The 13,422-nt window shown below is 41.6% G+C and overlaps 1 protein-coding gene across 3 annotated transcripts in view; it reads right to left on the bottom strand.

The window, feature by feature from the left end:
- The window catches only part of PTPRG (protein tyrosine phosphatase receptor type G), a 393,194-nt gene that overhangs the window by 102,613 nt on the left and 277,159 nt on the right, over window positions 1–13,422 (bottom strand). For all 3 annotated transcript variants that reach the window (XM_075183332.1, XM_075183334.1, XM_075183333.1), the window contains exon 8: window positions 11,339–11,531. In XM_075183332.1, coding sequence (XP_075039433.1) covers window positions 11,339–11,531 — 193 coding nt within the window. The remainder of the gene's footprint in view (window positions 1–11,338; window positions 11,532–13,422) is intronic.

Here is a 13,422-nt window from a genome sequence, read left to right as displayed (position 1 = left end):
ATGACTCCATAACCTTTATCAATTTAGTCGCCCTTCTCTGAACCCTTTCTAGTTCCAAAAAGTCTATTTTATAGTGGTGCCCAGAACTGTACTCCGTGTTCAAGATGAGGTCTTACCAACGATTTATATAGTGGCAAAATTACACTGTCTTCCCTTGCATCTGTGCCCCATTTGATGCATGACAATACTTTATTGGCCCAGTCCCAAATCTTATTCTGAGATTAGGAGTAACATGTAGTCCTTCTGAAGGTCAGAGGTCCTCCTGCGATGCCCTTGAAGGGTATCAGGTTGCCCTTCGATGGTGTAGGTACAATTACTCGCAGAAGCCAACCTCACCAGAAACCATGTCCTACTGAATGTAGAAGAGGATTTAGAAATTCTGCATTCACGGAAGGACTACTCACACCACCACACAGTCTTGTATTCGCTCACTTGTTAAAACACAATGGAGTACAGCTTATTGCTGCAAACATTGCACACAAAAAAAAACACACAAACAACAAACAAACCCCAAAACACATCAACTCTGCATTTCACCTGAACACCACAGGATAAAACATAGTTATGTTAGCCATATACACAGTAATCCCGATAGGGAGGGACAGAATCATGTCCAATTTGGCCAAATGTAAGTGGTCAAAGTTGACGACATCCTGGCACACAGCACTTGGGGTGGATCACCGACATGTGCGTGTGGTCAGAAGATGATTGCTATCCACCCATGTCTTCCCTATTTACTATCAAAACTTAAAATGATCCTACCTATTTTGGTTGGAACCTTATTAGGCATCAGAGTCGTCTTGGGGAATCACATGCTGCAGTAGATCATTCCAATTGACAAATATTACAGCACGTGTGGCCAAGAGTATACTAATTAGACAGCACTTATTCTTTAGTTATGGCCAACATTCCACTGCAATAAACACTCTGCTCCATCCAGACTTATTAACATACATCAAGTCATTTTATTAAACATTAATTCTCCTATAACAACAGTTTGTTAGACACAGACATTAAACACAAATATTCAATCGGGTTTTTCTATACGAAGAAGCAGAGAGGAGGCACCGTACAGCCTATCAGACTCTTGTCTTCACCAAGGGAAATTCAATGTTTATGAATGAATATTATTCTCTCTCTTTCTCTCGAGACTTGAGTCTAACGGCGGAGAACAAAAGAAGCTGCCTAGGATTCAGTGAGAAATATGGTACATTATATTTTCCTGAGGTCATTCACCTAATCATATCTGAAATTCAACAGAAGAAATACAACTGATCAAATCAACTCAACGTTTATGCATTATTAATATGTATTGACATTCAAGTCATTATAGAATGCTGCAACTGATTCATAATACATGAGCATAACGTACACTATTATTTATCTAATGAATAAAAATCTCAGGCTTGCTTTGCCCTGTACTGAATGAAGATGTATTATGTTTAAACCAATGCGAAAGTGACATTTTTTATATATCTCCCTACCACGCAGATAACGGGCCACGTTTAGAGCAGTCGCCTTGGCCTCAATTGCTTGATAATCACATTCTGACACGTCAGCGCTCAACATTTGCAAGTTTTAGCATACTAAGCAAGTATTTTACCAAGCAAGTGAAGAGGTTTATATAGGTTTTTTTTTTTTATCTCTCGCAGAGGACGTGGAGCATTAAGAAAACATGTCATTCACTCCCTAGATGAAGTCACTGGATTACATAAGCCGAGCTGAAACGGAGATCATAATTACAAGCGTTGCCAGGAAGAAATATTTATAATGGTCTTCTGTTAGGAGTTACATTTTTTTTATTGTAAGATGTGTAACAATACAATTCTCAGGTCCTGTGAAGAGGAAAATAAATCAAAGCAGAATATTCACACAGCATAATCAAAAGATAACGATAATAACATGTAAGTGTTGTCCTGTTGTGTCAATCACTATTGTGCTTTTTTTTTTTTTTTTTAAATTTAAATAAATTAGAATTAAATCACCTACTAATGTGCTGGGGATGATGGTATTGATCAATGTGAATGTTAAGCTGTAACTAGACATTTTTTTCTTTTAATAGTAGAATGTACATGACATACATAAGAAAGAAGATGGTCCCTGGGGTCTTCACCTGCATCGCTTTGATTGTCTAATACAGGTATGGGATCTGATCTGGAAACCTACTACTATCTTGCTGCAAGTTCCTTGCGCTTGAGACAAATCTAGTTACAAAATCCAGTCAAGTTCGATTTCGACTTTAAAGTTCCAGTCACGTCCCCTGCTCCTGATTTGTATCTTCATTTCCTGACTGTGCCTCTAGTAGTCCTTCATACCATGAGCTCGGGAAAAAAAAGGTTCATGTATAAATTAGGCAATCACTATAACAGGGCTGGTGCTTCCAGTAGGTGACTCTAAGCGGTTGCCTGAACAACTGGGAGTGTGGCGCTTGGTTATGATGTCACAGCCACTCGCCACCTGGTAGAGGTGCAACACTTGCGAGGGGAGGAGGGGGGGTGCAACTTGCACTAGTCCTGACCAGGAGATCATAGTTGCCTACTCTCTCGAATATCCGGGAGACTCCCGAATTTCTGGGAGTCCTACCGGACTCCTGGGAGAGCAGAGCAACCTCCCGGATTCTGGCCCTTCATTAGTTAAGTGGCGGGGGCTTAGGACGCGACTGACACGTCATCGAGACCCCACCCCCTGCCATAACAGGCCAGAAATGATTATGTCCGTTTAGGGGTCGGGGCTAAGTGACGTGATTCACAGAGCCCCGCCCCACACGCCCACATTCCCCCGCATCCAATCTTGCCAAAGTTGGCAAGTATGCAGTTGATATATGATGAGCGCGTTGCACTATTGGGTATTTTTTTTTTTGGAAGGAGCAGTCCTAGCTGCTGGTTGTGATGATAAAGAGAGCTGGGGACCGACTGGGTGGAATTGAGAAGTCTTCAAAATTTAGATTGTGGGGTCCAGTAATTTCTCATTATCCGGAGTACGGTTCAATATAGTCATCCTTAATTAAAATAAAAATACAGCTCATTCATTTAATCAAAAAGGACGCGTGTCTGAGAAGTATTCTTTGCTGCATGCAGAAAACCCTGAGAACTTCTGTTTCCATTTCCCAAACCTCAGTTCCCAGATCTTCCATTCTATCTGCCCTCTCTGTGAACCATGTCTGGTATTTATGTGGCTTCTGCGAGTAACCGGGGCCTTTGGTGTCTTTTGCTTGGGGAAATTATAGAAACTGAAGCATGGGATCAAAACTTTCCAAAACGAACACGACACAGACACCCAAAGGGACCAGGAAAGACGTGTTTCTGTCACTGCTGTCAATGGGCGATACGCAGTGCAACCTTTAGCTGTGATCGATAGCCTAATGGCAATAACCTTACTATGAGCTATAGCTTCATTTATGATGTCTGGCTGGGTGAAATAGTGAATGTGAACTAAATTGCCACTCTTGAATAGTGCTGTACCTTTGACTTCAAATCAATAGCTGGAACATTGCCCTAGCCGAGACATGCCGACAGAAAAACCCTTCTGTCTAGTGTAAATGACTTCGTAGGGACCAAGACTACTAAATTGACTATTATGTTAGATTAACCTGGTGCACTAAATAGTGGAAACATTAACATCACAGGTGCTGGCGGCAATATCCCGTGTATTGATTGGAAATCACGGTGCATTAGGCTCAAACACGGGGACAGCACATCACACATGAAGCAATGACTGCGATTGGCTGCAAACATCATGACGAATCAAATACTAGCACAGCTGCAACACACTTAGTGGAGAGTTTAACACTTTGCTGTTTGCAGCATCAACACTATTGTAGGAATCAAAAACTGCTTTAAGAAATAAACAGTAAAATAAAATAAATACATGATTAAATTATTAACTTTTTACCTATATTATGAAAAAAAAACAAAAGTTTCTGCTGGATTAGTGGGTTGTAGTTTGGTGTACTGGCCAAGATCTCTGTAAACTACTCTCGAGTGCACTAGAGGGCATGTTATACGACTAGGGTGATAAGAACCCAGCCAGAGATGACGGTCTTCTGGACTCCGGGGAGGGTTTGGCAAGCTAACTAAAGGCTCGGCTGGGGAACTAAAGGCTCGGCTGGGGAATCGGTGGGCGGAAACCACCGTGGATAGCATTTGTAATAACTACAGCTGCTGTGATGGAGATTGGCGGACATTTTTTTGTAGCACAAAACTCCTATTTATTTGAATTGCCCCCGAACAGGGGTCAGACTGAGCGGCCCGGGGGACCGATGCCCCCCTACCCCCCCGGCCCAGCCCGCCCCTACCTAACATACACAGACAGAGAGAGAAACTAGGGTCAATTTGTCAGCAGCCAATTAACCTATCTGTATGTTTTTGGAGTGTGGGAGGAAACCGGAGCACCCGGAGGAAACAAACGCAAACACGGGGAGAACATAAAAACTCCTCACAGATAAGGCCACAGTCGGGAATTGAACCCATGACCCCAGTGCTTTAAGGCAGAAGTACTAACCACTGAGCCACCGTGCTGCCCAATAAATAAATGTCGTTGATGATCTACTACATGCATCAAATTCTGCCACCATATAACTGCAATTGCAAACTAAAAACCTACCTGTACGCACTTACCACTCATGCACAACAACCCTTAATATAATTTCACTTGTGATCAGCCCTTTCAATGCGTAACATGTTTACATACACTTCTGCCTGCGCTAGTCTATTAATAGTATTTATTTACAGCACATCATGAATGAGGAAGGAACGTTCTTCTTGTTTTTACCCAATAAACTGCCCACATTACAGTATGTGTTGTCTTTGTTGTGGATCTGTGTGACACATCTATCCTTTCCTACACACTCTATACTGCAGTGAGGAGCCAGTGAGAGAGGAAGCCTCGAATGGTCAATAGTATTAGATCAGGCATTGTTGCTCTCAAAATAGCATCCTTGAGTTTCTACGCTCCTGTTGTATTAATAGAATACGAGGGGTGAGAACGTTGCATAAACAACTGTGAGATATATAATCGTTTGAAGTCACGATGCTGTGAATATATGTGATTACAGTGGTACCACGCGACATCACGACCATGAAATAAACCATAGAACTATAATACTGTTTTCTGTGGCTCTATCCCTCCCCATCACACATTCCCTTCAGCTTTACATCAAACGGTCAAGGGCAATCCTACAAAAATTAGTGTCCTCCCAACACTGAGTTTCCAACAGCCAATGACTGTCAGGCTGTAGCAGACAAATAGAAAGTTCTGGAACGGCACATTGAGACACTAATCCCCACAGAAGAGGAGAAATTAAATTTCCCATCAAATCACTTTAACATCCGCTGGCAACTGCAAAGTTAATTTGAACACGGAACAGAGTTCTGGATAAGGGTTTTTGTAGCAAAAAAATGAAAAAAATAGTAAATCAGGAAGGTAAAAGGTCGTGCATGCATTAAACAACTATAATAGCAAAAACACTCTGGGGCTCTTCAGCTGCAGGTAAATTTTAGCTGTTTGGCTTTGTAGAGATCTTACAGAAAAGGTCAGCGAATGCCTGATCACGTCCTACAACACAAACTCTGCGCTATAACAAATTGGTGTCCCCCAGGCTACATTCAGAACTGGATTAGACAGTATACGCTGGGCGGTCGCTACCTACTGCACTATTTACTGCCAACCTGATAGATAAAAAACAAAATGATAGTCTGAGGAGCTTCATACGGCAGCTGATTTATAATATATACATTCTATGGCCAATGCAGCAAAATAATATGGGGTTGATCCAGGATTAAAAAGTCATTTTGAGACATTCATAAACTGGATTTTAATCCTCCCCAGGTATTGGGAACGGTAGTATGCAGAGGTCAACAATGCTATGATATGGAGCCAAATTACTCTATAAAATAGGCAGCAACACATCTACCTGTGTATAGCTATGCTGAGAGGAACGGGCCTCAAATAAACTATGGGCCTAAATGCATCGTGCCGCAGGGGGTGGAGCCAAGATGATGCAATTCGCAGTCTCACCCACATTGCTAGGAAGTGGACAGTACGCGGGAATATGGCTTGCTCTAGCGGGAGACCAGGGAGAGTAATTTGGGAGTCTTCCAGAAAGTGCGCAAGAATAGGCAAGCATGCCTTTAATTCAAAGGCAGTATTATGTGTAGCTGTGTGGACATATGTGACAAGGAGTGTACATATGTTCGTGTTTAATGACATGCAGTAGTTTCTACAATTGCTCTTTGGAAAAGTAATAAAACACAAAGCTTGGTGGCCACACCTAGGCCAAGTAATGCAACTTTATACATTTGACAGGGACAGTGGCGCAATGCTGAAATAATCCAATGATTGCTGAGAATACAAAACGTAATAGATTCCATCAGAGCCACCTTCGTTCTCACATCACGTAAGCCATTTACACACAGACTGATTACAGCAATACTTAGATGCTGACTGCCAGTTCCGGACTTGACTTGTCCCCTATACCAGATAATCCGCTTTCTTTCCGTGTAGAGGCCAATTTAGAGACAGTTAGCCTCTATACAGGAAGGACGCATTACTGAGCATCAGGTCTGATAGATAACATGCACTGCTTGTGCTTAATGCAGGTTATACTACCTCTGTAATGTAGCTCCAGGGAAAAAAAAATAGTTGTGGCCTGTATGACAGGCAAACGTACATGTAGATGCTTCCATTCATTCACAAAGAGTTAGATATTTGGACTGGGATAGAGGAGTTAAAGGATCATGATATAAGCAGCTGCCATCTTGGCTTGTTCTTCCAGAATTGGCCACTATTCATCATCATCATCATCATCATGTATTTATATAGCGCTACTAATTCCGCAGCGCTGTACTCACTCACATCAGTCCCTGTCCCATTGGAGCTTACAGTCTAAATTCCCTAATACACACACACAGACAGACAGACAGAGATACTAAGGTCAATTTTTGATAGCAGCCAATTAACCCACTAGTATGTTTTTGGAATGTGGGAGGAAACCGGAGCACCCGGAGGAAACCCACGCAAACACGGGGGGAACATACAAACTCCACACAGATAAGGCCATGGTCGGGATTCAAACTCATGACCCCCAGTGCTATGAGGCAGAAGTGCTAACCACTGAGCCACCGTGCTGCCACTATTGTCATGTCTCCTGCTGAACATTTTGGAAAATTTAGCTCTTAATGTGCACTAAAGCTTCTATATGAAAAAGTGGAGGTGTTGCTCATAGCAACCAATTTCTAGCTATCATTTGTGTAGTACATTCTAGAAAATGATAGCTGTAATCTGATTGGTTGCTATGGGCAACACCTCCACTTTTCCTTTTTTTTTTTGAAGCATTATTAAAACTATCCCTAAGGGCTTGAAGCTGGTAACACAGTGGAGGCAGCCATTTTGTAGGAGGAAGCAATATCCATGGCCCTGCGTTCTCAGTGATTAATACACTGCAGGCGCGGGATTATTGGATAAGGGTATACAATGGCTGCCTCCTGTGTGTAAATGTGAGGTGCAGTTTAAACACATAATATGGTATGTTTTGTTTTTTAAATTAAATATTAGCTTAAGTTACTCATCATAATAATATTTTCCGCTGAATCTGCATTTAATAGAGAGAATAAGAGACGTACACTACTACTGCCTTAACATGGTAGAATTAAATATATGCCTTAAATTTTGATGGAACACGGCCATAATTAAAAATGGCAATAGTATTGGAACAAAATATTTTTCAATTACGATAGAACAGGCGGTTTTATTTCACACAAAGAAATCTACAAATCTATATTGTTTTTAAAGTGAATAAGCCTTTTTTGCAATCATAGCAGTTAGCCCCCAAGCATATATCCATAGCTGAAAACAAATCGAATCCCATACACACAAAAAGCTACGGCTATACGATGAAGGATCATTAAAGGGTAATCAAATCCCTGCCACGGACAAGGTATATTTTTCCTTTAATTCATATGGAGAGGAAGAAATAATCAATGAATCTGTGCTTGTAATAATTACAGTTACTGGCTCCCTGTGATAAAAACAATTTGGGTAACCAGACCAAATTAGCCTCTCGCTGCTCGGGATGTAGAAAGGCGGGCGACGCCAACCAGGGTCATAACGATAGAATTGTTAGTTCATTCCTGGCCACTCTGGTCTGGGAGCACCTACAGCATTCTGGGATGCTGCACAAAAGTGCTTTTATCTCCCCTTTTAGAGGCACAAATGTATTTGTAATGGAATTGGCTGGGGTTTAGGACACACGGACCAAATGCAATGAACATACAAATGCAACTTGTGTGCGATTCAAATGACCTCTTAACTCAAATTAGGAACGTTCCACACATTCAGGAAGAGAGAACAGAAACAAACTCCAGAGTATGTATTGAACTATTCATAAGTGGGCATGTCTACCATGCATTAAGATGATGGCAAATGGTATGACCGAAGGGTTTTAATAAGTGCACAAATTACCCTTCACAAGAGATAACTGCAGCCATTTTGATTCTATGTTGGAGAGATAACTGCAGCCATTTTGATTCTATGTTGGAGAAATAACGGCAGCCATTTTGATAAACAAAACTATGTATGGCTTTATTCTTAGGAGCGAAAGACAAAAAGTGGTCCTAAATAAAAATAATGGGGTTTTTATCTTTTAGTGGCTGCTAGCCAACGGCAGCACCTCTTATTATAAGCAATAAGGGGTGATAGGGCCGGTGGGCATCTGCCCCCCGGGTTGGTCCCATACTGGGCTACCTTGGTCTAGGTCACTGGGCTAGCTGCATTTTATTTTATTTTAAAAGCTCCAAAAAGTCTGCTGAGCAGAGTCTCGCCCCTTAGGCTAAAATTTGCCAGCCAGCTCCTGGTGAGCAACCAAAAAACACGGATCGTATAGTCACATTGAGGGATACAGATCTGGCTGAAGTGAGCAGGACATAGTGGATGAAGGACATTTGTGATTTGCGTATTTGCAGCCAATTGTGACTGAAAACACCACCACCTTCTGGGGTAGAAAAAAACATTCCAGGGGGTGAAGGAGGTGTTCACACCCATAACGGCAGCAAGAAAATGAAAAACTTGTAAATCTCACGCTTATGAACACCTCTCCCTGAACAGCGGAGAATCCAATGCTCACTTCAAACCTGCAGATAGATTTTTCCTACCTTAGAGGAAACAGTCCTTCTGATATCATGAAGCAATAACGTACCTTATGGCTGAAACCGGAGAACTCCCGAAACACAGCATTACAGTTATTTTTTATTTAACGTTTTATTTAGGTTGCCATTCCCAGGGGCTGAGGTACAGTAACAAGTCATGTTTTTTTGAATGTTGCCATTAATCATAGGTGTGCAAATATAAATATATTCCTGTATGCAAGTGTTCAGTCTGTGTGTGACTTGTTGGGGCATATTCAATTATCTGTGATGTTCCTCCGAATATCGCTGCTGTGCATGATTTTCGGTACTATGGTACCTAAACATTGCAGATTTCTCCTTGCACCCCTACGGGGGCACATACAGAAATCTGCAGTGTTACATCGCCGCGGAGTGCCCTCGCGTCTGTTCTGAAGGCACTCTGCAGCTAACTGAATATGCCCCCATATGTCAAAACAACTCCTATGGCTGTCATTTTAGGAATGTGGGAACTCTAAAATATACATTTCACTGACTGAAACGTGTGACTAATGTCATACTTGCCTACTCTTCCGGAATTTCAAGGAGGTGTCCAAATTTCTGGGGGTACTTCTGGAGGAGTAGGCACCCTACCTGATCTAGGTGGAGGCGGGGCTTGATAACGCGATTTGCATCATCAAGCCTCGCCCCCACTATGCAATGCAGTGATCTCACAGCAGGGGGCGGTGCTACACTCTCTCCTGCACTTGTTACCTCCGGAGAGGTTTTAAAAGTTGGCAGGTATGAGTTAATATGTGTGATCAATAGAAGGATATCTGCAAAATCTGTATTATGACCTGCCCAATTCTCCCCTCTTGCATGGACTTGCTGACTACCTAACAAACATCAATTGTTCTCCCACAGAGTAATATCTTTTGCAAACAGAAATCGTCTCCCACCAAAATCTCATCAAGTCCTATGCAGCACCCGATAACCAGCCACCATGGCTTAACTGTGCACTGAGGCCTGGTGCCATCATCTGCTGGGAATGTGCATCTATATCCACAAGCGGCTAAAGTACAATCTATTTCCTACGGGGAATAAACATATCAGACTATTACTAACCAGAGCCTCTTTTCCTTTACTTGTGGTTCTAAACATTTGCAGATAATTTTAACCAACATCCGAAAGCCCTGCGATACATGTACAGGAATCTATTTTCCTGAATGCTAGAGACATTTTTAGCTGCATTAAGGAGCCTCTCTATAATTTGAAGCAGCATGCTCGAAATATTAAACAATGAATTTAACAGTTACCCAACGACTTTCTCCACACTGCTCCTGGCATTTCACTCCTTATTAAATTGTTTATTGTGACTGTAGGAGGCGGCCATTTACTTTTAGGTCTGGGAAGCTATAGCTACGTCCTTTGCATTAAAAGGTCGCAAGATTTTTTTTGGCTGAAGAAAAACGGAATCCTAAAAGACCTTTGCAGGATCCTAACGAATCCTGAATTCCAGATTCTGAGCATGCCTGGAATTAAAGGCTTGCAAAATTCCTTCCATATGGCATTTTAAATGCACCATTTAGGATTATAGTGTGTTGGGTTAGAAGGAGCCAAAGAACCGTTCACAAGAACAAATGCAGCAAGAGCCTTCTTCTAACAGGAGATAGAATGTGGCATCAGCATGTGAACAACCATCATCATCACCATTTATTTATATAGCGCCACTGATTCCGCAGCGCTGTACAGAGAACTCACTCACATCAGTCCCTGCCCCATTGGGGCTTACAGTCTAAATTCCCTAACATACAGACACATACACAGAGAGAGACAGAGAGTAGGGTAAATTTTTTGATACCAGCCAATTAACCTACTAGTATGTTTTTGGAGTGTGGGAGGAAACCGGAGCACCCGGAGGAAACCCACGCAAACACGGGGAGAACATACAAACTCCACACAGATAAGGATGTATGCATGCATGCAGGAACAGTAGACTTGGACATATGATTGGCCAATAGGGGCATGTTCAGAGCAATTTCCTACCCAGAACTCCCAGAGTGAGGTTTATTCTTTGGTTTTGTGATATGACGACTGTTCTAGACGAACCGTGAATGAGAATGTGAATACCTGCTGTTATAAGAAGGGTCTTACTGCAATTTAATGAAACACCTGTCTTTCAGATCTCAGCGCTAACAGAGAAAGAACATAAAAACCTGTTTATAACATGCAAAATAAGTCACCTTTTGAAGCTTCTGTGCCAAAAAGATTGTCCAAGTCGTCTGACATGTCCTGGCTCCAGGCATCCTTCACAGCGGATTTAAACACCAGCCTGTCATTGAGACGCTGTTTTGGTCTGAAGTTGTTCCTCAAATAGTCCACGGATTTGACGTGGTCCTGCTGCTCCGTGGTAAATATGGAATAGAAAGCTTCCAGCTGAAACCAGAAATTACACAGGAGCGTTAAAGACCTTTTCCAAACAACATTATTTAAAGCGGCTCACAAACACTTGGGGGAGAGAGGTTTTGCTTTGAGCTGTGAAGTCCTACCTAGAAAATGTATCAACCCACTGACACTCATCCCGGCTGAACGCTGGCAACACATCAGCCCACAGCTTTTAAAACAATACAATAGCAAGAAGCAAATGCGAACAGGTATGAAATATTCATGACACCTGGTGCAAAGGAAAAAAGGTGGTGCACAACCAGATTCTAACTTGTATTCTTCTATTGCAGTTTAGAAAATCGGAGTAAATATTGGATTGCTTGTTATCAGCATTTCACCCTGTTTTTAGAACAACTAATGACATTTATTAAAGCAATTTTATAAACTCTGGTGCACAGGTAACTGTGCCAGATAGGTGGCTGTAACCCGGGGCAACCAATCAGCTGCTTGATTTCAATTTCTAAAGTGTATTAGAAGAATTTGAATCCGTTTGGGAGCTTTGGGTTAGATAAATCCCCCCCATATTTTTCATTTCAGACAGCGGCTTTGCTCCGTGTCACACTTTTGGATATATCGGAATTACGGCAGAATATTTGCACCTAATAATAAAATGGAATAATACCTTTGGTTGGCCACAAAAATGTGTGCTTACTTAAAATAGTGAAAGAACACATCTTTCATACAGGAGAATACATGGGTTTCTTGGAGCAAGAAAACCTTTCAAAGTGATTCTGACAGAATTAACGTCTTAATATAAATGTTCCTTCAAAACGGAGAACATAAAAATATATCAATCGCTCGTGAAAACGGCTACTGCGGCACAATCAATAATGCAGCAGGTACGTCTGGAAAAATCACTGCATGCTGTATGAAAAGCGGAATCTGTGATGTCGTTTTTGCACCTTTCTCTGTCCGCATGATTAGCGCTGTGACTCTCAGCCTCTACTGACACGACGCTGAGCCAAACTAACAGATGGAGCAGTACGATCAAGTAGGAACAGTATCATAGTCAGCCTGCATGCATATAGATGATGTGGGTATTTGTCTGGAAGCAGAACAGAGGCCGGCCAGCGGCTAAGATTGACTTGTCTGACCGACTACAACCAAATATGTATGAAGACAGCGAGGAGAACAATTCCTGAGTATACTAGGCATTAACCAGTTCTCATATACCCTGTTGTGTGTGACTGATTGCATTATGTCATTTTTTGGGACATTTTAAAAATAAACCAGTACACAGGGTAAAATGATGCTATATTAATTTTTTTTGAAAAAAAAACCAACCACCCACACATTACTAAAAACTGTAATTACAGCATCCCAAGCAGGCAGCTTGCGTTTACCTAAAGCTAATTACTATAACTGGGATCTATTCATAGTCTGCAACTTTTTTATTTTACCTTGCCCTGTGCTAAACTCCGCCCCTAATCGTATCATTGCCACACCCCTTCTTTGCAGGACTTAAACATTAAACTTATTACAAGCATTAATCAGCCAGCAGTCCCAGATCTGCATAGACTGGCTTTTTATAAATGTTGCCCAGTGTTCACTGCGATTCTGCAGAACGTACAGTTTTTAATCCATTGTATTTTTATACTGCTGAGCTTAGAGGGAAACTCTATGAATGTTGGGTATAATGCATACAAGCTAGAGCAATGTATAAATCAAGGGTTCTCACTAGCTTCTAAGCAATTTTAATAAATGATTATGGCAGGGATTCACAAATCATAGGAGTCAGGTATTTTTTGTCCAACCCTGGTGTCCCTAATGTATATTATAGGACAGAACAGTGTTCAGTAATTAAAAAGGACACCCTCTGTCAGTTTTACATTTCACATAGAAATTCACTACACCAATTATTTCTGGTCTAAATAGGGATACA

The sequence above is a fragment of the Mixophyes fleayi genome, chromosome 8 (genome assembly GCF_038048845.1).
Source record: "Mixophyes fleayi isolate aMixFle1 chromosome 8, aMixFle1.hap1, whole genome shotgun sequence".
NCBI classification, from domain to species: domain Eukaryota; kingdom Metazoa; phylum Chordata; class Amphibia; order Anura; family Limnodynastidae; genus Mixophyes; species Mixophyes fleayi.
Note: the sequence above shows the minus strand (reverse complement) of the source record. Positions and strands in the feature narration are given on the sequence as shown.